This window comes from Neoarius graeffei, chromosome 10 (genome assembly GCF_027579695.1).
Source record: "Neoarius graeffei isolate fNeoGra1 chromosome 10, fNeoGra1.pri, whole genome shotgun sequence".
Classification (NCBI taxonomy): Eukaryota; Metazoa; Chordata; class Actinopteri; order Siluriformes; family Ariidae; genus Neoarius; species Neoarius graeffei.
In genome coordinates, this window is record NC_083578.1 from 49,869,506 (window position 1) to 49,895,330 (window position 25,825).

Here is a 25,825-nt window from a genome sequence, read left to right on the forward strand (position 1 = left end):
CACAGCAAGAAGGTCCGGGTTCGAGCCCCGTGGCCGGTGAGGGCCTTTCTGTGCGGAGTTTGCATGTTGTCCGTGTGGGTTTCCTCCGGGTGCTCCGGTTTCCCCCACAGTCCAAAGACATGCAGGTTAGGTTAACTGGTGACTCTAAATTCACCGTAGGTGTGAATGGTTGTCTGTGTCTATGTGTCAGCCCTGTGATGACCTGGCGACGTCCAGGGTGTACCCCGCCTTTCGCCCGTAGTCAGCTGGGATAGGCTCCAGATTGCCTGCGACCCTGTAGAACAGGATAAAGCGGCTACAGATAATGAGATGAGATGAGAGAAGATTCGTTGAGCCATAACCCTAAATCAACAAGCTTATGAAATATAATATCTTTAATTATAACTTTTGGCTAAATGCGATGCAAGACAATGGAATGTAACACAACTACAACCCTGAGTTTCAGCTGTTTATCTTTCATGACTCCTTTGAATATCGTTAAACTCTGCCACTTTATTTATTTAAACACCCGTGCGGCCTACACAGCAAACAGTTCAACAATGACTGAATTGTTAGAGTGGTGAACAAACTTTTCAGAGCTCTGTTTGTATCCATGTGATCTCGCATAAACAATATATCTCCATATTGTTTGTTAGTGTGTCCGAGTTGGAGTGCGCTCACGTCACTTCACAACGCTTTCGCGAGGGGGCGAAATGCTGCGCATGTGCAGTGCAGACCCATGGTTTTAAAATGCAACAAGTGAAACAGCAGCTCGAGGTACAGTGTGTTTATGTTAGTAAATGAAGATATGACAAATTTCGGTGGAATAATGTGTCTGTAGGTTGGTATGCACTCTCTACTTCCTCTGTGTTGTTAAACTGCATTTAAAATAATATGAGTCCAGTTATAGCTGAAAACACTGGTTTTCAATCCCTCCCCTTGCTCGGCCCAATCAAGAGCGGGGAAAACAAAAATATGCAGCAGATAAAAGTCCGGAGATTGGAGTTAAGCGTCTCGAGTGTAATCCATTGAATTTTTTTTACAGTATGCATCGAAATATTTCGATGAATCAGTAAATAGCCTAGATACTGAAAGACCATTTGATTCAAGTAGCCTACAATTTAAATTTCCTGATGTTGAAATGAGCAACTGGAACATTCTGCAGATCTGTTTATTAATGCTAATTAAAAGGTGTTCAGAAACAGCCACAGCGCGCGTTCGCTTATTATGTGGGAAGCAGAATAATAGTTTGTCTCATTAACAGCATGATCGGCCTCCACTAAGACAGAAACCACTGGTAGAAAATCTCTCTCTCTAGCACGTTTTTCTTAATTGAATTATGTCAAGGTTAGTGAAGAAATTCCCTCTCCCCGTCATAACGCCTCATCCTTATTTGGACCAATGGTGCTCCTTTTTGTCCTCCAGAAACCGAATCTCTCATCAGTCTTTCCAGCTGACCGTCGCTTTGCTTCCACACAGACACACACAGAGACAGAGAGAGCGCGCGCGCAGTGCTGAAGAACTGCGTGGCTGAACATTAGCATGACGCGCCGGAATGCTATTCGGACTGCGGGTGTGATAGCTGACGGATCCTCAGGCGGCTCCTCCCCATCTCCTCCGTGACAATACTTTTCGGTTGTTGTAGGATTTTTTTTTCTTCTTCTTGTTTTGGAGTGCGTATTTGGGGAAACAGAAGAGACAGAAACGGAACGAGCCTCACTTTCAACAGAGAATGACGTTTTAAAAGTTCTCCCAAAACGCTAATATTGCCCGACGCCGGTTTTTATTTTCCTCTCGAGACACACGCACGCGCAGCCTTGTGGTTTTTCTTACGAAATGAACGCGGTTTGAGGCTTTAAGCGAGACACAAGCTGAAAAGGGAAAGGTTGGATTTGATTTGACCGGACTCAAAGATGCTCTAAAGGTTGCTATACTGTTATTTACACAAGGCCCTCCCCCCCTTTCTTTGCTCTTGAGAGCTGTCACTTGCCGTTGACCGTGCTCGTGCTTGAGCTGCTCCTGGGAAAGATGATGGTCACTGTGAGGAACTCAGGAGGCAGCGCGAGCGCTTAAAGTCAATGCCAGACATGACATATGGACTGTGACCGCCGCCTCTGCTGTTTTTTTTAAAATATATAGTTATATATGAATAAGCTGCCCGGCATTTTTATAATTCTTTTATTCCGTGGACCGTGCCTGCTTTATTTTTTAAATAAACAAGCTTCTGGACATTTTCACGCTTTTCTACTCTGTTTATATGAATCCGACTGTGCACTGAGAACACCGATGTAAATAAATAACACCTGAAACGTGAGTGAGAAAGAAAACAAAGCTGATAGCACAGCAGCCCTCCAGCTTTTGGTTTTTCGAGAAAGGAAAGGAATAAAACCGCAGATTTGGACTGTAAGTGTAAGATGCTGCAAGTAGAAATGGCGCTGCTGGTGTGTATGCTGCTGTGGATGTGTGTGCTGGGCCACGAGCCGAGCGCCAAGGTGATGGCCGACCGCTACGCTGTTTACTGGAACCGCACGAACCCCAGGTGAGAAAGCTCCTATATTCTCTCAGAAATGTACAAGCTAGACTGACACTGTGTGAAAAACTGGAACAAACTTTTCTTCTGGAGATCACAGGGAAAATCGCCGATAGCTGGTTTATAGTCCAGGTCACGCACGGGGGTTCCCGGTATTAATATCCGCACTGGTTAATGGAGTTCATCACAACACGAGGCGCTAATTTAGTGACGGAGGAACCACTGCAAGCCTACAGGAGTCAACGGAGTCCGTGTTCATTCAAACTGCGCGCGCTGCCTGCCATGCTTTCGCTACTCGTTCAATATAACAATACAAACACGCACAGCATTCAGTTCTCGATGTTCAGCTCGCACCAGGATAATCTGCACATTTCACACCATACCTAAACTGGGATATTCTTGACTTGCTCGGTGTGTTTCACTGATTGTGGAGTAAAAGGGCACAGCAACCTACATGTGTAGTCTATAAAAGCATTCATTTAGTCATTAATCCGGACAATACCAAAGTATCACTAATGACACTCACATACAAATCACATGCATTCGTTTAACCCCACTTCTCTTCATGTGTGTGTCTAGATCATTCAGCACTGGGACTTTTATTTATTTAGTGTGTTAATGTTCTTTAGCTGTATTTCTGTCAAAGCACAGAAAAGATAAAGGTGCAGAAATCTGGTTTGAAATCTTACTGTAGTGAACTTTGTTTAGCTGATCAAATTAAAGCTCACTGGTTTACTGACTAAATTTCACATCTTGTAAAGGATGGAGTTTTTTTTTAATTGAATTTAATTATTTATTTATAAATAAAGTCTCCATAGATTTATTTCCATCCACACCATCCTCACATGACTGGATTGGACACAAAAGTCCATTTGAAGCATTAGTTAATTAAAACTATTGCTTTAATCATTTCAGTAATGTCTCAAATTGTGTCTTGATATAATTTTATCTTTTTATTCTTGTCTTGTATTAGAAGAAATGAACAAGTGTTCAGTAAGCACTGTAAGCTAAAATCCTACAGCTGTTAATGCAAATTTATGCCTAAAATAAAGTCAGTAACCCCCAAAGTAAAATTAATTTTATTTACTTTTCATATTCATGACTGCACTATAACAGTGCAGACGCTTTAATTGAAATGATTCATTTTAAAATAAATGACTCATTTTTATAATAAATGACTCTCGGAAAGAGTGTCAAAACCTGCTGAACGTCTCGAGACTCTTCTACAGTACAGCCTACAGTGTAATTCTTACAGTGTATATACTAAACTTGTATTAAAATAATAAATCATTATTACTTAATTTTCTTATTTTACCCCTTTTGATAAAATGAACTACTTCATACAGTAATAAGATCTTTTTAGTGCTGCTACAATGGCTGTAGCCCAGGTGTAGCTTACTGCTATGAATTCCCATTTTATTATATATCTTGTTTCGTTCAAGCCATGTTCAGTACAGTACCTATGTTAGGAATTATTCACATCATGTAAACTGTCAGCTTATAAATTGAAAAGAAGTTTTGTGACATGATGTTGACTTGACTTGTAAACTTTTAAACCTAAACGTAGCATGAAGTTAAAAAAAAGTGGTTAAAATGATTTTTCTTTGAAAACCTTTAATTGGGTTATATTTGCAAAATGCATATACAGTAATTTCCGAGAGAGAGAGAAAATTTGCTCGAATTTAGTGGTCAACGTGTCTCCCTTGCTTTGAGCAGTGTTTATTTATGCACCACTTTGTTCAAACACAGCAATGCAAAGTCAAGTTTAATCTGATACATTATGCTGATAGACACACTTTCATTAGACTCCACATTTTTCAGCCCAGTTGACTGGCGGCCCTGTCGAGAAAAAGCAATTTACTCCAGATGTGCTGGCGAGTACCGTAGCTTACTGAAAAAGCTGCATAATAATAATAATAATAATAATAATAATAAAACTTTGACATTTTTACAGGAGAATATGTCTGGAGAATTCAGAAGTCCTTAACTAAACTTTTGTTCTCTTCAGTTATTAACTTTTGCCCAATGTTCAATGACTGCACAAAGGAAGAAGTCTCAAAAGAATGGCTGGATGAATAGTGATTTAATGCTACTTAGTGTATTTATGTGCACTACAGTAATGCTTTTTCTTTTTGTTTGTGTGGAATAGAGGCTCATACACACAAGTGAATAGTGCATGTGACTACTGTCTAAGGAGCAGACTAAAACAACACGTCTGTGTGTATGAGCCTTATGGTGTCTGTCTGGAGAATCTCAAATGTATTCAGCTACTTGGCGTTTTCCATATAGACGCCAGAATATTTATAACATCATTTTAGTGGTTCATACTAATTATTGAAATGTACTGAATTACTTGTGCCTGCTTTTAGCTTTCGTTAATTTGGATACTCTGAAGTCTATTATTAGTCAGTGTTTTGGCCTTCACCTTGTTGGCGCTCTCCAGGTGCTGGCTTTGTATTCTCACACCTCTGCTGCTGAGCTAAACTTTTAACTACTTTAATTACTCACCTGATTCCCACTGCTATTCTTAATGGCTGTAGTGAAGGGACTCATTTTGGACTTTTCCCATGCTTAAGAAGTGCTCAGTGAAGAGGGTTAGAAGCAATCACGCTCTCCCTCCCTCCTGTCTTGCCTTTTTCTCCCTAGTCGCTGTAACTCTCTTTGGTTCCCAACATCATGCTGGGCTGAGAAAATTAATGAATATGATTTTACTTTGCCTCTGTCTCAGCCTTTTGGCTGCGTTTCACAACCACTGAGGACCTGAACACAGGGGTCATATGTTCACATGGCAGCAACATGTATTCAGCCTTAATGTGTTTGTGTGGTTACTTGTGAAAATGTTCTGTGAAGAGCCAGTGACAATTAATTTAATAGATAAATACATTGAAAATATTTCCTTTATGACGCACACCAAAAAATGCACACAACCTGAGTGTGAGAGAAAATATCCTAATTTTTCACATCACAAATCAAAATATCACATACAGTATGCATTTTATTGAAATGCAGTTGTAAAGATCAGCTGTTTTGAAGTAAAAAAAAAAAAAAATTCTGTTTCACTGGCGCTTTTTTTTTTGTCAAGGTGACCTGGTATCGCACACAGTGCTGTCCTTCACCCAAACATTGCCATTTTCCCACCACATGTGAAAGAGAAAGAAGACTCTATTGCAAAATAAATTATATAGTTGCTGAGCACACAGTAATAGAACCTGAATAACCACATAGTTAGTCATGTGCTGTGACTTCCTTAAATTACTGATGGATCAAAAGTTTCACAAAGAGACAAAGCTGTAAATGACCAACATAAAAATGTCTGTATTTGTATAATCAAAACATTAAATATTTCATTTTATTAATTGGTAGCAAAGTCTGAAACCAACATTTGGCATTGGAAGGAGAGATGGCGTGATACTACTTTTTCGTTTCTGGCATTGATACTGAAGTCTTGAGTATTAGCTGATACCTATCTGATATTGTTTTCTTTAAATACTACTAAGCTTTATATATATATATATATATATATATATATATATATATATATATATATATATATATATATTATATTTTACTGAAGTACTTCACAATTAAACTCTTTCGCACAAACGTAGCTTGCAGTGTAAAATATCATAAATTTAATAGTTAAGGACAGTATTAGCAAGTATAAAGTCGATCCTAACAAAGGAAAAACTGTCTCTTTATTTCCAGTTCTGTTTATTTTCCAAATACTACTCCGAATTTAAATCCTATTTTTATTTTAATTTCAGTCTTCAGGCTGTATGTATCCAATATATTTTCTCTGATATCCGAACCACCATATTTTTGCTGGTATCAGCCCGATACCGGGTCTCTAATTAGAAGTTTTGCACTGCTTCTGTTTTGATATTTGGTCCATCTCAGTTCTTTGCCTGGTCTGTAAAAGCATAATAACTGCACTCGGAGCCCTCTCGTTTCAACATAACATATTATATATGATTTTACACAAGTACTTTTTCAGTGAAAATGATGATAAAAAGAAAACTATAATTGGTTATTTTGTATGGAACAGAAATAATAAAAACTGTTTGAACTTTTGAAGGACTGAAGCTACAGGCATTATCAGAATAGAAACTTAAAAACAAACAATAAAAAATAGCTTACACACCTAAAAAGTAAAGCGAAGCATGATGTGTGATGTATTTTCTGAAAACAAAATCAGGCAGAACTTTAAGAGAACATTTTTTTTCAGGAAACAGTAAACAAGTTTGGAAATATGAAATAAATAGATTTGTGTGGTTGATATGAAACTCTGAAAAGTGCTATTTTGACAAATTTTGAATTTTAACATGGTCTTAGAAGATGATTTTTATGGTGGTAGTGTCTGTAAATCAGAGTAAAGATGGCTGGTGATGTATAGCCACTGCGGTGTGGTGGTTGAGTCTGGAGTCGACTTTTCGCTTGTCCAGGATTAGTTTCACATGGGAGAGCACTGAAGGACTGCAGCTGCTTTCCCTTTTATCATGTCTGATTTTCTTCAAACTATACAGAGAATAGATTTCTTATATATTTGTTTGTTTGTATGGATGCTGTTGCAGTCTATGTAGGTGAAAATTTATTGTCAAATAATCCATATATCAGATAAACAGATAAAATAGTACACAATATGTAATATGTATTTATATTTACATACATGCTTTTCTTATTATACATACTACAAGAAACAATGGTATGGGATTTAAAGGAACAGTCCACCGTATTTCCATAATGAAATATGCTCTTACCTGAATTGAGACGAGCTGCTCCGTACCTATCCGAGCTTTGCGCGACCTCCCAGTCAGTCAGACGCAGTCCGACGCGCTGTCACTCCTGTTAGCAATGTAGCTAGGCTCAGTATGGCCAACGGTATTTTTTGGGGCTGTAGTTAGATGCAACCAAACTCTTCCGCGTTTTTCCTGTTTACAAAGGTTTATATGACCAGTGATATGAAAAAAGTTCAGTTACACAAATTGAAACGTGGCGATTTTCTATGCTATGGAAAGTCCGCACTATAATGACAGGCGTACTAACACCTTCTGCGCGCTTCGGCAGTGCATTGATACGGAGCTCAGATATCAATGCGCTGCCGAAGCGCGCAGAAGGTGTTAGTACGCCTGTCATTATAGTGCGGACTTTCCATAGCATAGAAAATCGCCACGTTTCAATTTGTGTAACTGAACTTGTTTCATATCACTGGTCATATAAACCTATGTAAACAGGAAAAATGCGGAAGAGTTTGGTTGCATCTAACTACAGCCCCAAAAAATACCGTTGGCCATACTGAGCCTAGCTACATTGCTAACAGGAGTGACAGCGCGTCTGACTGACTGGGAGGTCGCGCAAAGCTCGGATAGGTACGGAGCAGCTCGTCTCAATTCAGGTAAGAGCATATTTCATTATGGAAATACGGTGGACTGTTCCTTTAATTATGTGTAGAAATGTGGTAGATGATTGTATTGTGACATGGATATTGTCAATGGCCAGGAGGAGTTTAGTGATTTTTCTGGTGTTAATCAGTTTCTTAGTCCATAGAAACGTTTCTTAGTGTTTTTTTTAACATAAAAACACAAGATAAAGTTCAAATCTTGCCACAATGTAATGTTCTTTGTTATATAGACACATCCGCAAAAAAAGGGGGAAAAAAAGAAAGAAAAAAAGAAACAAGTTGATCAAAAGACTTTTAATTTTGAACCGGTTCGCCATTTTGACAACGCACATCTAGTCAGCGGTAAAACACTGGGAGTGACGTCATCGGAGTGAAATATCAGGAATTATTATACATATGGGCCACTTTTTCCATGGGATAAAAACATGTATTCTATTCCCTTCTGGTGGGTTTATTGATGGCATGTGGTGTGATCATATTGCTCATCCTCCATGTATTATGCCACTCTCCCCAGTGGAGAATGAGTGTGCAATATTGTTATAATATTGCATGTTGTCAAGACAACACAACGTCACACATCGGAGCTCGTGCAAGATCCAATGACAAAACTTTTCATGCACAGAATCATTTCTTTGTAAGCTGGGAAAGAGAGAAGACGAGGCTAATCCAGTGCTAGGATTAAGCACTAAATAAATAAACTGAAACCGAAGATGCACTGAACACCTGAAAGTCTACCAAAACTTCAATATATTCTTCACGCATATTTAGAAGAGAAAAAACATACCAACGGACATCGAAAAACTGGAAAAGAGACATGTTGGAGATGTAAAACTTCCGTGCTAAGGAGTAACTGTGACAGTTTGTCAACAAACATGGCCGCAAGGTTTGCTTCATTAAAAGTGGAAGATTTTGAGAGAATTTTGGCTACCATGTCACTCTATTGTGTGTAGTTGTCGATGTTGATTTTAACCCTCTGCGGTCTGAGGGTATTTTCTGGCACAATGATGTTGGTATACTCTGATTTTGTTGTCAGTTTCAACAAATCTAAGCAGTATTTGCAAAGTCATATGACTTTTTTTTGTATTCAGCGCAAGTTCAGCTACAGTAATATCTATGTAGTATGTATGTCATGATTGTACTTTTAAAAAAAATTACAGATAAATTAAGATGTTGTAAAAAGCAGTTTTAGAATGGTGTTGGAATGTGTGAAAAAACATTACCTTACCCATTGTGACGAATCATTTTGATCACTTGAGGTGATTCTGTTCAGTCTTAGGAATGTATCAAGCACAAAAACTTAAATCTGCTCTATTGATTTGGACAATTAACTGGCCATCAGAAAATTTGTCCTGTTGTTTTGGGATAAAGGGTTGGCCATGGGAGGGGTATTCAATGAGAAGAGTAAAAAAAAATTCTCCTCCATTCAATGAGAAGAGTGAAAACCCCTCCCTTTGCCGTCTCTTAATCCTATCAGGTCAAGTGATCAAAACGGTTTGACACAATGGGTAAGGTAATGTTTTTTCACACATACAACACTGTTCTAAAACTGCTTTTTACAACAGCTTCATTTATCTGGTATTTGACTGTTTTCAGTGTGTCTTGAAATGAACTCTTGTACTATTTTACTCAGTTCAGAGCCACAACCAGCTCTATTACTCTGTTACACAATTACTCTGTAATTCTGCTTCCACTTCAACTCCAAATTTTACTCTCTAAACTCAAAGTATAGCAAAATTAACTATTTTTGAGGAAAATAATTTTAACTCTGGAAAAATTGCTCAGTCATTTTTCCTGTGTATGCACTACAGTGCATGCATATCAACCGATATGCTCATCAGAAATAGAATAAATATTTACACTTACTCAAGTTGATCTTCGGCTGGATTGAGTCAAAGTTAAAAAAAAGCACCGCTCATCATCAGTGTTGCAGTTCTCGAGATTGAATTGAATCGCTGTCCTGAATCATGAATTGAATCGCTGTCCTGAATCATCTGAAGCGCCTAAAGTCTATGTGCCATCTTGTAACAAGTTTTACCTCCAAATAGCATAAACTTTGGCTGGCAGATTTTATCCTGTTTACGGTGGGTGTTCCCACCACAAAAGAGAAACCAATCAAAACTGAAAGAGTGAAAGTGATTATCATGCCATTACCTTGTGAATAGTCTTTTATGAATGCGTAAACGGGCACTCAACACTCTGACTTCGGTGTGACTGAGTAAGGTGACAAGTTTTATGTTTCATCTAATTTAGGTAATTTAAAAAATATATTATTTGGCAGTGGGTGCATAGGAAAGTGTAAAGTATAAAGTTTCTGTCAATATGTTTGTCATGCTTGTATGATGATAACTTACAAAGATATTTATCCAAATACATAACCTCATTCTAAACCTGCCTAGCTTCTCTGGCAAAGCTCTCGACCCCAGAGGGTTAAAAGTAACTAAGTAAATTACACAGGGAAAATAAAAATATTTGGCTTGACTGCGCTAGCACTGGCCTGTGCTAGCATTGGCCTTCGCTAACGCTACAGCGGCTAGAAGGTAACTGAACTGCCACGCTAACAGCACTGAGTTGCTGGTAAGCTAGCGCTGGCCTTCAAGAATGCTGATATGAAGAGAGTGTGTATGTAGTATTATAATAATAATAATAATAATAATAATAATAATATTGTCTGACTTTTTCTCGTGGTCTATTCCATTCAGCTAGAATGATCTTGAACTTGTCTACGACTCGTTCAGTGTCATGCTAGCTGCAGGGAATATATCTGATAGACCACTCAAAGCCAGCCAATACTATTTAATTATTATTTGGTTTGATAGCATGCAATATTATCATACTGCTTGTCCTACATGTATTACGTCACTCTACCCAGTGGAGAATGAGCGTTGAATATGGTTTACGATATTGCATGATTGTCAAGACAAGTTCTATGTCTCACACATTGGAGACATAAAACTTCCGCGTTAGCGAGCAACTGTGACAATTTATAAACAAACATAGCTGCCAGGTTTGCTTAGTTAAATTCAGAAGATTTTGAGAGAATTTTGAAAGAGAAAGATGCATTGAACACCCGAAAGGAATGTGTATGTGTAATAATAATAATAATATTGGCTGGCTTTTTTCATGCTATATCAGATATAACTGAATATATCTGATATACCACTCAATGCCAGCCAATGTTATTTAAATATGTCACTCAGATCTGTGATGTATTTTGTATGGAAAATGCAAATTTTTTAACACGAGAAGCTAAACTTCATATCTTCGAGTCACCATGTAATTTTCTTTTTATTATATAGACACATTCACAAACAAAGTACCCAAATTTATCAAAACAATTCATTGATTTCCTCAGAAGTGAGGATATGGGAAAATATGTTACACTCAAAAAAACCAACATGGGTGTCTGTTACATGAACCTAAGTCTAACATGTCACGGTTGACATTCACTCAACAAAATTGTTTCTGGCTAAGTTAACGCATTTTACTTGGGTGGAAATACTTTCCATAATTTTATTACGTTCACTGAGCGAGTTATTTTTTTGAGTGCACTCAATGTCCCGGATGTAGTTCATATGAAAAATAGAAGTGTCGTATTTCCCAGTAAAACATGCATGTCTCTCACACCACACACACACACACACATACACATTTCCAGAACTATTAGCATTATCAGCTAGCTAAAAAAATAATTTTGTGTGTTTAATCCACAGTAACAAGTGTACAGAGAAATATAATTTTACATTTGAATGGAATTTGATACGACTTTAAAGTGTTTCAGTAAAATGAAAGGGCCAAATGTAAGTAATGTATCACCTCTATGTATATCTTGCACACCTTTCATAAGACAATTAACCGTATTTCTCAGCTACAGACATTTCAGACCCATAGTTCACACCTAGCTGAAGCTGCCATGTCTGACCATAAGGAAGTTTCATTAGGCAAGTGTGATTCAGCTGTGACATTCTACATTTTTGTAGAAGTGTCAAATGCATATCATTTTAAATAAGTAATTATATTAGAGTTTCCAAAATGTTTCCAGAATGTGATGTTCTTCCACCATTTTGGACTCAAGGTTTTATCGCAGAATGATTGGTTCCGGATGTTGCTGTTCAAATATGTGCTGCAAAACCTCAAGTCAGCTTTATTCAGCGGTCCAAGTGAACTGGTTTATTTTTCATTTATTGAACACATTATCTCACTAAATCTGTTCTTCCCAAATCAAAAGTGATGGCTAGAGCAGGAAGTTACTAAATAAACTCATTTCGCTGGATGTAAAGTGTAGCTTGCTCCAAAGCGGCTCACTTCCAAATGTGCTGTAAATATTGACTGGACTCCCACACACCAGCACCCAATCCCTCTCTTCCTTGCTCTATCCTTCTGTCAGCCTGAAAGGACAGCATTGTTCCCTCTCTCCGTCGCCTCTCTGTGGCCCGGGTCGAAAGTATGCATCTATTTAGAGAAATAGAAGGGAGGTGCAGGGGGGTAGATGGGCAAAGGACTGAATAAAGAAGGACTTGCAACATTGCTTGTAATACTTCAAGTGTTTAGAGGGCCACGGGAAAGAGGGCATGGTAGAGGGTAGAGGCTTTTGCCTGAGGTGAATAGCTTTGTGGGGGATGGCACCCAGGTGAGGTGTTTAAACATGTATACTGTATGTCTGATAGTATCATACAATATAAGTGATGTCTAAGAGCCTGGGATACCATGGAAAGGCATTTTTCATAAATTCAGTATTTTTCTTGTCCTTCCATTCGTAAAGCCTTTTTAGGAGTGACAGCAGGTTGGAGGTTGAAGGATAGAGGTATGTTCTGTCATGCATTCCTTCTGTGCCTGCCCCTGATTTTATTGTGAATATACTTTTTGCTATAATGTTTTCTTATTATGGTTAGATTTTGTTTTCTAATAAAAACAAAACAAAACTAGAGAGTCACAAATAACCTGACTAACTAAAAGCCTGCACAGACATGTTTTATTGTCATAAAGTGGTATTAAGACGATATCTTTTTGGAAATATTGACTACTGTCATTTTTGGTTAAGTTTCCACAGTAGAGGACAGAGGGTACACACCTTGCAGAATTACTTGCTGGTTACTCTTTTTAAAGGCATGCACCTCTTTCTGAAATGAACATTCAACAGTATGTGTGTTGTATTATTTCTACGATGAGTGGATAATCAGTAGATTTTGTGACACCACCACTGAATCCAAATTAGAATGTTCCTGTTGGCTCTCCTGGAAATGCTAGTAATACTAGTCATGTTTCTGACTGGCATTTGTTTATTTAGTCTCTCTGACAGGGCTTTGAACCAGAATTTTTTTCCTATTGGTTCGTTCCGAACAGAAACGGAATTTTAACGTTTCCGGTTTTGGGTTCCACCATTAAATAGACGTTCCCGAACCGGTTAGAACAAAAAAAATTCGTTCCCGGAACGGTTAATTACGTTCCCTGTCAGCGGTTTAACAAATGGCTATAAAATTATGTCTCTGTCTCATCCAGCTTAAGCCAAATGTAGGCTAATTCTATTACAACCTTCATTAAATAAGACAAGAAATAATTCAAAACAATTATTATTTCAAATGTTGGCGATTTGGATTCTCAGTATGTCTTCCCATCTACACAAACAGAAAAAGTGCCAAAAATGAAAGATAATTCGTTTAGTGTGTTACCAAAGGCTAGTCAGGCCCTATAGAGGGCTACCGCATGACGTCACCGCGCCGCGAGATTTTGTTAGGCGCCATATTGGAAGACCAAGTACACATCTATGCAAGTACATACATTCATAAAACAAACTACACCTGAAATGTAGCCAGGGCCGGTTCTGCCCTAATCTGGACCCGGGTGCAACATCGCGCAACCCCCCCCCCCCCCCAAAAAAAAAACAAACAAACAAACAAACAAACAAACACCAGTCTAAATCAGGACAACCATCACATAACTATAAACATTTTATATAAACTATTTTAACTAAATGGGCTATAATAAATAAGCCTGCAGGCAGCCACGGCGGGCTGCCTCAGAAAAGTAACCATTCAATGACAACTGAAAGCCTGCAGCCACGGTGGGCTGCCTCAGAAAAGTAACCATTTGTCCTACCTTAAAACTCGTTTTGCATTTTCTGCCTCCTTTTTTGTATTTTCAACCCTCCGTTTATTTTCTTTACTTTTCTGAAAACCCGATTTGTGTCCAAACATTTTGTTCTGCTACGAACTAACTCGTCAGGTCTCGTCTCTCGAGTCCGCGATGATTCCCATGGGAAGGGCAACAACTGATACATTTTTACAAACAGCCAATAGGGAGGTTGCATCGTTCAGGCTCTTCTTTGCTCAGACACTCAGTAATTCACTTATTATCACATGGAGACGTGATAGTAGTCCACCTTCCCGCTCTCTCCATTCAGTCAGTGAACGTCACACAGGAAGTGAACCCCAGCGGGTCATAGAAACTTGCGCAGGAGGAGAATGGCTTTTTTATTTGTAGGCTACGGAAACTTTGAGGAACGAAATAAAAACCGGTATTAACCGGTTACCATTATTTTTAATAAGCGTTTCTGTTCCGGAACATAAAAAATAATAAAGTTTCTGGTTTCGTTTCTGTTCCAAGTGAAATAGAAAAAGTTCCCGGTTTTCGTTCCTTGAACCGGTTCAAAGCCCTGCTCTCTGACAATATGGTCCCTGACGTGTAGAGATTCAGACCCCCAAGTTTCCTCCTAACCCCCACATTCAGGAGGTAATGCTGTGAAGTCACTAACAAGCTTAAAAACCCATCAGCTATTTATCCAGTAAGAAAATCTCCTCTCTCCTCTTCTTACCCCCATTTCAGAAGCCCCTCTGCTGACTTTCAGTATTCACATTCATTAGTTTAGATTCCGAATGAGATAAATAAGTCTAACTGTGAGGAAGAACCCTGGAGTGCTTTAAGCATTGCCTGTAGTTAAAAAAAAGTGTTAAATCTAGAAAAAGAGGCCAGACTTTGAGTGTCTTTGTCAAAATCAGTGATGGCTGGCCCTTCACATTTTTTAAAATATACTCTCTTTTTGTGAGTATTCTGGAGTATCTTCTTAGTGAGGTTTTTAATTTGGGTGCAGTGTTGTGGCTACACTGCTTCAGTGACAAAGCTGAAAAGCTTCTCCATTCTGAGAGATTCAGTTGACGACTGTGAGTTTTGCATTCTCCTTAGGTTTAGGACTGACCCAATATTTAAAAAAAGGGGACTTTTTTTAAGTGCAAAAGGGCAATGTGGCAGGTCAAGTTTTATTCCACATCTGATGGGTTGTGGTGATTTTTCAAGCTTAAATTGAAGTCTAAAATTTACTGAGCTTAAAACTGGCAGCAAATCAAAGCAAATGTATCATGAGTCATACTAAAATAATATTATAATTTGCTGTGCACCATCAGCAACTTTCCAGTATTTTTATTGTTGTAAGGATGTCGCCAAAAAGAATAGGAAAACCTGCAAAAAATAAGCTATTTGGTGTCAAAATGCAAGCCACAGCAGTATATTACAGCTGCCATACTATTATTTATTTATTTATTTATTATAAATGCCTGAATAGATCTTTCAGACATAAGCAAAGGGCAGGACTGAATGGGATTTGGTGAAAGAGTGGTAACCCCAACACAGCTCTCTGCTTACCTGCTACATCTGACAGCTTTTTATCTTCATGAGACATAGACTGCCTTTTAAAAAGGAAACCAGCAGAATTCAGCCCTTCTCCCAACTGCTGTTTCCTACACAGACTCCTGTTTGTGATATTCATGTGTGTGAACCACATCAGGTCTGGATGTTGCACCCTTTACAAAATTTAATCAGCTGACTGACATTCAGGTTAAAATAAATAGCAAGGGCTTTGTTGAGTTTTGATTTACAATTTGTATAAGACCATTTTGTTAAAAACAATTGTGTGTGTGTGAATATACAGTGGTGCTTGAAAGTTTGTGAACCCTTTAGAATTTTCCATATTTCTGCATAAATATGACCTAAAACAACATCAGATTTTCACACAAGTCCTAAAAGTAGATAAAGAGAAACCAGTTAAACAAATGAGATAAAAATATTATACTTGGTCATTTATTTATTGAGGAAAATGATCCAATATTACATATCTGTGAGTGGCAAAAGTATGTGAACCTCTAGGATTAGCAGTTAATTTGAAGGTGAAATTAGGCCCTGTCCACACGGCAACAGATTCAGGTGACTCCGATACAATTGCTTATCGTTTAGTCCTGGCGTCCACACGGCACCGGCGTTTTGGGTGCCCAAAACGCAATCTTTTTGAGAACGGGTTCCAGAGTGGAAAGATCTGGCAACGTTACCGTTGTGAAGTCATCTGGATGAGTAGAACGGATTTGTTTACGATGATGTCACAACCACATGACTGTGAGTGCTTCACGCCGGGTAGAAGTGTAACGAATATCACCAGGATATCACCAGGAAAAAGCCTTACAGAGCACTAGTGAGAGTGAAACACGAGCTTGGATATTATTATTATTATTATTATTAGGGCCCGAGCCCTATAGGGCGAAGGCCCTATTGTTCTTGTAAGAGTTCACTATTATTATTCTTCCGTCTTCTTCTTCTTCTTCTTCTTTATTTTTCTCCGCTGTTGGGCCATTTTCGGGGCGCTTGCCATGGGCGAAAACGCACGAAATTTGGCACCAGTTCCGAGAATTGCCACCGCTACTCAGAACCAAAAGCCCAAACTTGGCTGGGGCTCAGGGCCTCTATAGCGCCCCCTAAGTCGTTGTGATTTTGGCCTCCCGCATTAAGGTGCCTGGTTGCCATATAGTTTGTAGTAGTGGCATGCCATTTGGTATGCATATGTATCTCACTAAGCCGGACAAAAATGTAATGCCAATGCATTAGCCACGCCCAACAGGAAGTGAGGTAATTTCACTTTTGTGCGAAATGCATGGCCATGAAGACGGCGCAACTCCTCCTAGACCGTTCATGGGAATGTCACCAAAATTGATAGACATCATCTACAGACATGGCTGACAAAAGTTACTAAATACGTTTCACGTAGGATCAACCGTTCAGAAGTTATACGTCAATCAATTTTCACTTCAAAATTTTACATGCTAAAAAATTCATAACAAATCTTCTAATTGCTCAAAACTGCTCATACTTCACACGCAAATCACTCATTGGGCTTCTGACATGTTACCCAGTTTCTGTGATATTTCGCCACTGGGGGCGCTATTTTTGGGCAAAAAATCCAATCTTTCCTCAAATTTGGTCAAACTTCACGGCCACCCTCTTACTACCTCCCATGTCATGTATACCACATTTTGGGAATTTTCGTCCATGGGGGGCGCTGTTTTTGGCCGACGCAATTGCTCCAAAACGGGTTTTTGGTAAATAATTCCATAATGCTTTTCCTTCACACCACTACCTTGTGATAGTGCGTTCCTGTTGTAGACACTTATTTTTCCAACTCATAATCGCTCATGTACAGCATAGCGCCACCTTCTGACATGGGAAAAACCAAAAAATTTATTCTTCAAAAATCTATATCTCATCTTCTATTTACTCAATTGTCATCAAACTTCATACGCAAACTCTTCATAGCTCACCTGACATGTACGCCAAATTTTGTGCACTTTCGCCCCTGGGGGTGCTGGTTATGGCGGAAATGATATTGCAGCTTCTGATTTGTCAAACTTGGCAAGCAAACTCTTTTCAAGACCCTTATTGGGGCACTTGCCATGGTCGACAACGCACGAAATTTGGCTCCTTTTTCTTAGACTGCCACCGCTACTGAGAACCAAAAGCCCAGATCCAGGCGGGCCTCAGGGCCTCTATAGCGCCCCCTAACTCGTTGTGATTTTGGCCTCCCGCTTTCAGGTGCCTGGTTGCCATGTAGTTTGTAGTAGTGGCATGCCATTTGGTAGGCATATGTATCTCACTAAGCCGGACAAAAATGTATTGCCAATGCATTAGCCACGCCCAACAGGAAGTGAGGTAATTTCACTTTTGTGCGAAATGCATGGCCACGAAGACGGCGCAACTCCTCCTAGACCGTTCAGAGGAATGTCACCAAAATTGATAGACATCATCTATAGACATGGCTGACAAAAGTTACTAAATAAGTTTCACGTAGCGTAAACCGTTCAGAAGTTATACGTCAATCAATTTTCAATGCAAAATTTTACATGCTTAAAAATTCATAACAAATCTTCTAATTGCTCAAAACTGCTCATACTTCACACGCAAATCCCTCATTGGGCTTCTGACATGTTACCCAATTTCTGTGATATTTCGCCACTGGGGGCGCTATTTTTGGGCAAAAAATCCAATCTTTCCTCACATTTGGTCAAACTTCACGGCCACCCTCTTACTACCTCCCATGTCATGTATACCACATTTTGGGAATTTTCATCCATGGGGGGCGCTGTTTTTGGCCGACGCAATTGCTCCAAAACGGGTTTTTGGTAAATAATTCCATAATGCTTTTCCTTCACACCACTACCTTGTGATAGTGCGTTGCTGTTGTAGACACTTATTTCTCCAACTCATAATCGCTCATGTACAGCATAGCGCCACCTACTGACATGGGAAAAACCAAAAAATTTATTCTTCAAAAATCTATATCTCATCTTCTATTTACTCAATTGTCATCAAACTTCATAGGCAAACTCTTCATAGCTCACCTGACATATACGCCAAATTTTGTGCACTTTCGCCCCTGGGGGTGCTGGTTATGGCACAAATGATATTGCAGCTTCTGATTTGTCAAACTTGGCAAGCAAACTCTTTACGGTATTTCGCGGGGACGCATGCCCCCGCCCCCCCTGGCCGCTGGCGCGAGGGCCCGTCGAGGCCGCTTGCGGCTTTAATTATTATTATTATGTTCAGTGTTAGTTCACAGTAGTAATGCAAGAAGCAGAATAGTGACAGTAATAGTGAAGCAAAAACATGCAATTGTACAAACACTGCAGCTCTACAGCAAAATATTCATTTATGAAATGGTCTGATTCTTAACACCAGTAGTGCCAATGATCTTCTCATTGCGATGCGAGTTGTCAACAAATCCTATAACTTGGTTCATGAAACGCGCTTACAAAATATTTTCACTGTGAATATTTATTGTGTAATGGTGCAAAGTGAGAGAGAGAGAGAGAGAGAGAGAGAGAGAGAATAGCCCGTAGGGCAGAGTCAATCCCGCCAGCAAAAATAGCGAAAAAAAGGAGCGATCTCACCTCTTCAGATGATGGTTTAAGTCCGACAATACATTCCTCAGAAAGGGCATAGAGGAGCAAATTAATCCATCAACGTAGCATTCAATTTATTCCGGACCATTAAAGACGCCGCCTTCCGCGTAGAATCATACGTCATCCTCGCCGCCATATTGGATAGGTCAAAGCGGAGAATAAAGATTAGCTGCGTTTAACTGTACCAACAGGTTTACCGTCCAAACGAGATCACATGGGATTACCTTTCACAGGTGAGAAACAACAAATTATTCCATCAACGTGTAGTATTCAATTTATTCCGGACCATTAAAGACGCCGCCTTCCGCGTAGAGTCATAGGTCATCCTCGCCGCCATATTGGAAAGGTCAAAGCGGAGAATAAAGATTAGCTGCGTTTAACTGTACCAACAGGTTTGCCGTCCAAATGAGATCACATGGGATTACCTTTCACAGGTGAGACTGGAAAAATACTTTTCATTGTATTTGGTCATTATAATGTAATTTTCCGAACAGATTTTCCTGACTTTGTGGCTAATATGAAGTCTCGCGCATAATAGTTTATGCGCATGCGTCCTTACTTCTTCTATTGTTCTCGTGTCTCCGAAGGGACCGTCTTACAGTGCCCCTAGAGGTGTGGCATGTGTATTGCATCGTTTTCAGCAAGCATTGCGTTGCCATATGGACCTTTTGGACGCGATATATTTTTAAATAACATCTCGTTGCCGTTGTCGTGTGGATGTAGCCTTAGAGTCAGGTGTTTTCAATCAATGGGATGACAATGAGGTGTGAGTGGGCACCCTGTTTTATTTAAAGAACAGGGATCTATCAAAGTCTGATCTTCACAACACATGTTTGTGGAAGTGTATCATGGCATGAACAAAGGAGATTTCTGAGGACCTCAGAAAAAGCATTGTTGATGCTCATCAGGCTGGAAAAGGTTACAAAACCATCTTTAAAGAGTTTGGACTCCACCAATCCACAGTCAGACAGATTGTGTACAAATGGAGGAAATTCAAGACCATTGTTACCCTCCCCAGGAGTGGTCAACCAACAAAGATCACTCCAATAGTCAGCGCGGTCACAAAGGACCCCAGGGTAACTTCTAAGCAACTGAAGGCTAATGTTACACATTGGCTAATGTTAATGTTCACGAGTCATGTTCATGAGTCCACCATCAGGAGAACACTGAACAACAATGGTGTGCATGGCAGGGTTGCAAGGAGAAAGCCACTGCTCTCCAAAAAGAACATTGCTGCTTGTCTGCAGTCTGCTAAGGATTATGTGGACAAGCCAGAAGTCTATTGGAAAAATGTTTTTTGGAGGGATGAGACCAAAATAGAACTTTTTGGTTTAAATGAGAAGCGTTATGTTTGGAGAAAGGAAAACGCTGCATTCCAGCATAAGAACCTTATCCCATCTGTGAAACATGGTGGTGGGAGTATCATGGTTTGGGCCTGTTTTGCTGCATCTAGGCCAGAACGGCTTGCCATCATTGACGGAACAATGAATTCTGAATTATGCCAGCGAATTCTAAAGGAAAATGTCAGGACATCTGTCCATGAACTGAATCTCAAGAGAAGGTGGGTCATGCAGCAAGACAACGACCCTAAGCACACAAGACATTTTACCAAAGAATGGTTAAAGAAGAATAAAGTTAATGTTTTGGAATGGCCAAGTCAAAGTCCTGACCTTAATCCAATCCAATAAATTAGCTCCATTTTGAGCTAATTTATCGCCATGCCATGTAGCTGTGGCAGCAACACGATAGAAGGTGGATTTACGTTGTGTTCATGGCCCAAGAATGTTCAAACTGCAAAGATTTGGATGCGTTTGCGAGAAGTTCACGGGCACATTGGACACCTACGAAGTGGTCTCTCCTCTGCTCTACACATTTTACTGAAGACTCGTATGAGACCTCTGATCTGTTGAAGAGCGTTGGCTATAAGCCCATTTTGAAAAAGGGTGCAGTACCAACAATTAAATAAAACTACAAGAAAAAGAAAGCCTTTATTTAATTAATTTTTTTAAAAGGAAAGTAAATTCAGTTGCACCAGTTCTCCCGGAGTGTGAGCCAGGGGTTGTTGGTAAAACCCAGGATGGAACGGAACAGGACATATTGCTCAGGCAGTGACCTCCCTGCGGTTGTTGCTAAAACCGGTGACGTTCCATTCCGTCCTGGGTTTTAGTAATTGCCTGAGCCAAGCAGTAATGGCGGAGTACTCAGTATGGAGAAAATGGAGAATGAGTGGAGCAGCCGTCTGATTTCTTCACTGGATCTCGCCCTTACGTGGAAGAAGCGAATGAACAGAGAACTGAATGAATAACTGAAAGTCAGATTGTTTTAAAACAATCGGCTACAAGATTGGCCTTCAAGAAGCGAGAACACAGATCAGAGACTCAGATTGTTTTGGAGGTCAAGGGGCCCACAGGGCCCCTCTGGGGGAAAAACAGGGGCCCATTTCTACAATGGGGGGCCCAGTGATTTATCCTTCAGTTGAAGCGAACCTAGTGAGTGAAGCGAGCCCAATGAACAGCTGGGGCAGCCCAGGGGCTGTTTTTTTTTTCTTCTCAATTGTTTTTTTTTTTTTGTATTAGAAGCCATATGAAGCAATGTAGATGACAAAAATCAATGCTTCAACCAAATATATTGAGATATTGTTTAATCAGTGGCAATATTTTGGAATTCAACCACAGGCCACTATATATCACATCTATATCTCCTCCTTGTAAATTATAACTTATTAACTTGTTTTCAGTTTGGTGTAGGTCTGTAGTAGTCACCAGTGGCAGTGGTAGTAGTAGTAGTGGTTGCTGTTGTAGTTGATGTTGCAGTAGTTGTTGTTGTAAATCTAGTATGACTAATTACCTTGGGTATCAGGTGTATCAGTTTTTTCAGGTGAATGTGCTCTCTTTCTGCCGAAGAATGACAAAATAGATGTGTATTTGGCATGTTTCATAATTATTTGACACTGCTGTCAACCAGAGGGTTGAAAAATTGACTTTCCCAAATTTTGAATTAAAGTATGTTTTCATTGAGAGTAGTATCCAGCTGATAAGAATGCCAAAAATCTAAGAAAAAAGCCAATGTTTCGGTACTTTTTTTGACCAATGAACATGCTAAGTCAGCAATAGTTACGTACGGGACCAAGGCCCTTACCGCACCCAGAGTAATACAATAAAAGGCCAAAAAAGATCTAATATTATTTATATTTCAGATTGTCTGATGAAATGGTCTTAATATGGCTCTAAGACATTCTATCAAAACCATAGTTTGGCTTACCTGACAAATAGTTAGAGCTACAATTTCAGTTACGTAGGGGACATTTGATGAAAAATTAAAAAATGTCAGCCCTATGATTGCTCTCACATTACAGAACTTTTTGTCCAAGCGAGGTAGCTCACTAGGCTTAGACATGAAAATTGATACTTTTTCTAATAAAATAAAGTAATCAAAAAACTTTCTGATGCCTCTAAGGACTATTTCTAATCCTCCTAAGTTACTATATAAAATCATTAAGTTACGTATGGGACAAACCTCTCATTTTCCATTCTAAGCCCATGTGGAATGAAGAATTGTTTATTGATCTAATCATAACCTCTTCGAATTATCGACAACATTATTCAGTTTATCCCTCTCGCATCTGGTTTATGACATCCATAATTTTACAAAAATTCTGAAGACTGAAAAAATCTGGTTACGTACGGGACAATTTCAATTCCAATTTTGCATAGGCAGTCAGGAAGTCACATAATCACATTGAAGTTCTTTCCTTGTGAGGGATGATAGAAATAATGTCATATTATCATAAAATGACCAGATATTAACAGTTACTTTAGTTAGGCATTCTTATTGGCAAAACTATTAGTTTAAAAAGAAAATTTTTGCTTGGCGTTACAAAAATATGTAATTACATATAATGAAATATTTTTTTTGTTTCAAATATCAAATAAATTCTATCTGGTTTCCACAATATTTCAAGAATTCCTTGTGACTTAACATTAAGGATTCTTTAGTGGAACAGCTTCGAATTGGAATGGGCATTTGTAAAAATAGATACATCATCTCAGGTTGACACAAATTGAGGGAAAACAGGTTACGTACGGGACATATCAGGTGAATTTCTATCCACACTGGTGCCTTTATGCAGGAACAGGTTTTTTTTAGATTGCACAATAGGTCTATAGTTGAAACTAGAAACAAAAGAAAAATGCCATGGCCTGTGCATTATCTTTTCATTAGCCTGTTACAGAATTTCAGTCCTTGGTGTCAAATTTTTGTGAAATATGCCATTTCTTTTTCTTATCCATGTTTTCTTGTCTCTTTCGAATATTCGTACATAGACTGTAAGACGCCACCTAGCGAAAGACTTGGATCAGGTTTTACTCGCTTGGGACGCTACAAACAGGGCGGCGTAAATACACGAACGGGTCTGACGTATATTCAATATCGCGGCAGTCAAAACAAATTCATCCGATGCTGAAATCTGTTGAATATCCAGATAATTATGTTGGAAGTTGCATAGTTGTGCAAGATTTTCGATATTGAGACCATGAAGTCAAGTAATACCAGTCCCCCCAGGATTCCGCGGGCCTTTTTTGTGATTGTTGCGGGCTAAAATGTCTGATGTTGTGGGGGGTTTTCCAAAAAATTTTGATGAAAGTTGCGGTGTTTTTTAGGTTTTTGTTGCGATTACATTGCGGGAGGAAGTGAAAGTTGCGAGAAATTGTTGCGATTTTCTCTTTGTGATGAAAATTGAGTATGTTAAGTTATTACTGAAAAACTATTGATTAAAAAAACAGACACTGAGAAATGGTCCTATAAACAACTTTACCAATATAAAAGATTACCAGAACTACAAAAATGCAGAAAAATAGGCTTTACTTATCCAAATGCTCCTGTTGGTTCAAAAGTTAAAGTGCATAGAACCTCACAGCACAACATGAAGTTACCTTAAAATATAATATAAATGCCTCAGCTTTCATGTCAGAAAAAACAAACAAACTAATACTAGTACTGTGTGCAGGCAGTCTCTCCTGAAGACTAAATTAAACAATAATTATAAACTAATAAAATAAATGGCTCAGGCTTCATAGAAGAAAAAAAAACAATTTGAACAGAATCTCAGTATGATGCTGAAGCTGCCTAAACAATGGAAAATAAAATACCATTTTGGCAAAAATGTTGGCATCCATTAATTTCTTGTACTAAGTAAAAAAAATAATGTAAAGTGCACACAGTCCTTCACTGTAAACATAACACACTTTCAGTAACAGAATTTAAGCCTATATAAACATTGACTCGCACATGCTGCTTCTCTTGAACATACACACGGAAGTAAGCAGTGTTGCCAGATACTGCTGACGTTTTCCAGCCCAAAATATGTTCAAAACCCGCCAAAATGCACTTGAAATCCCCCAACTGAGCGGGAAACCGCCCAATCTGGCAACACTGGAAGTAAGGCGGAAGGTAGTTTGTCGACGTCACCTCAAAACGACGCCAACGATTGGTCAAATTTGCGGGAAAGTTGCGGTGATTGGATATAATTGCAACACCGCCCTGAATTCGCGGGGATTGGTTGAATTTGCATTGAAGTTGCAAATTGCAACATCGCGAAATCCTGGAGGGTCTGTAATACGCTACGAAATGTTCCAAATAGGGTATAAAATCCTCGCATCCATATTGGCCCCTGCCCCTCTCGACAATGCGTTCATTATTCGAAACAGTGCGTCTTAGACGCGGGCCAACAATCTGAGTCTCTGACAGATGGGTCAGCTGCGATTCTCATTTGGATATAAAACAACAAAAACAACACGTTGTTTACCTGCATTTAGATTAATACATGTAACTTGTATTGTGTATTTAAATTACCGGTATAAGATTATTTAATTTGCTTCAGAATGTGATTGTCTCAGTTCATTTGATTATTTAATTAGCCTTTTACGTTTTATCAGTGAAAATGCATGCATGTACACGTATGCTGCATAAGTTATAACACCTATCCTGTTTTAATGAGAGTCAACCCACAATCAATGAAGTCAAATCAGTTTTATTTGAGCAAGTCGGTAACGGTATTTCTTACTTTCACCATAAATTTTTATTTATATGACTTTGGTCTATAGCTGTCAAAGGCCTCGGTCTTAAATCCGGTTACCGCTGTGATGTCACACACTCAGGGCTGACTGGCTCAGCGGGGCAGCTCGAATGCCAACTTTGCGGTCGATTTTAACTCTCAAAAATATATATATTTTAATTCCCATTTATGCAGCATACAAGAGTCAAGGGTGGGGATACTATTCACTCAGAAATTTATTTAAAAATAAAGGTTCTGCGTCTCTCCTTTAAGACTTTTACACAGTACTGTATATACCCCAAAATAAATAAAGCTATAAAAATAAGCAAAGATACTTTGTCAGTTACTTTTTAAATGGTGTTAAGCACATCTGTGGTGCTTGGTAAAGTCTAATATCCATATTGTTAATGTGTTCACATGCCTTTCATTGTTTTGGGGTGTAAAAGTATCAGTAGGGCGTGCAATGGGGATGATATGCTCAGTAAGATGATTAGCGGATGGTGAGATCAGGCGTGAGCCGTGAGAGAGCATTTTCTTGTTTAGAATTGCTCGGACTGGGCTAAACCTTAGGGAGATAGATGGGGCTGGATAATGAGGAGAGGGAAGGGTGGTGCAGATGAAATATTAAAACCTGTTTGTGATCTCACTTCTCAGAC

The 25,825-nt window shown here is 39.0% G+C and overlaps 1 protein-coding gene across 2 annotated transcripts in view; it reads left to right on the forward strand.

Annotated features, from left to right (window-relative positions):
* The first annotated feature begins 1,322 nt into the window (after window positions 1–1,322).
* Window positions 1,323–25,825, forward strand: part of efna5b (ephrin-A5b) — a 302,082-nt gene continuing 277,579 nt past the window's right edge. Inside the window, exon 1 of one of the 2 annotated variants that reach the window (XM_060931859.1) lies at window positions 1,323–2,518. In XM_060931859.1, coding sequence (XP_060787842.1) covers window positions 2,394–2,518 — 125 coding nt within the window. In that variant the 5' untranslated portion in view covers window positions 1,323–2,393. The remainder of the gene's footprint in view (window positions 2,519–25,825) is intronic. The other variant, XM_060931860.1, reaches the window with a different exon arrangement.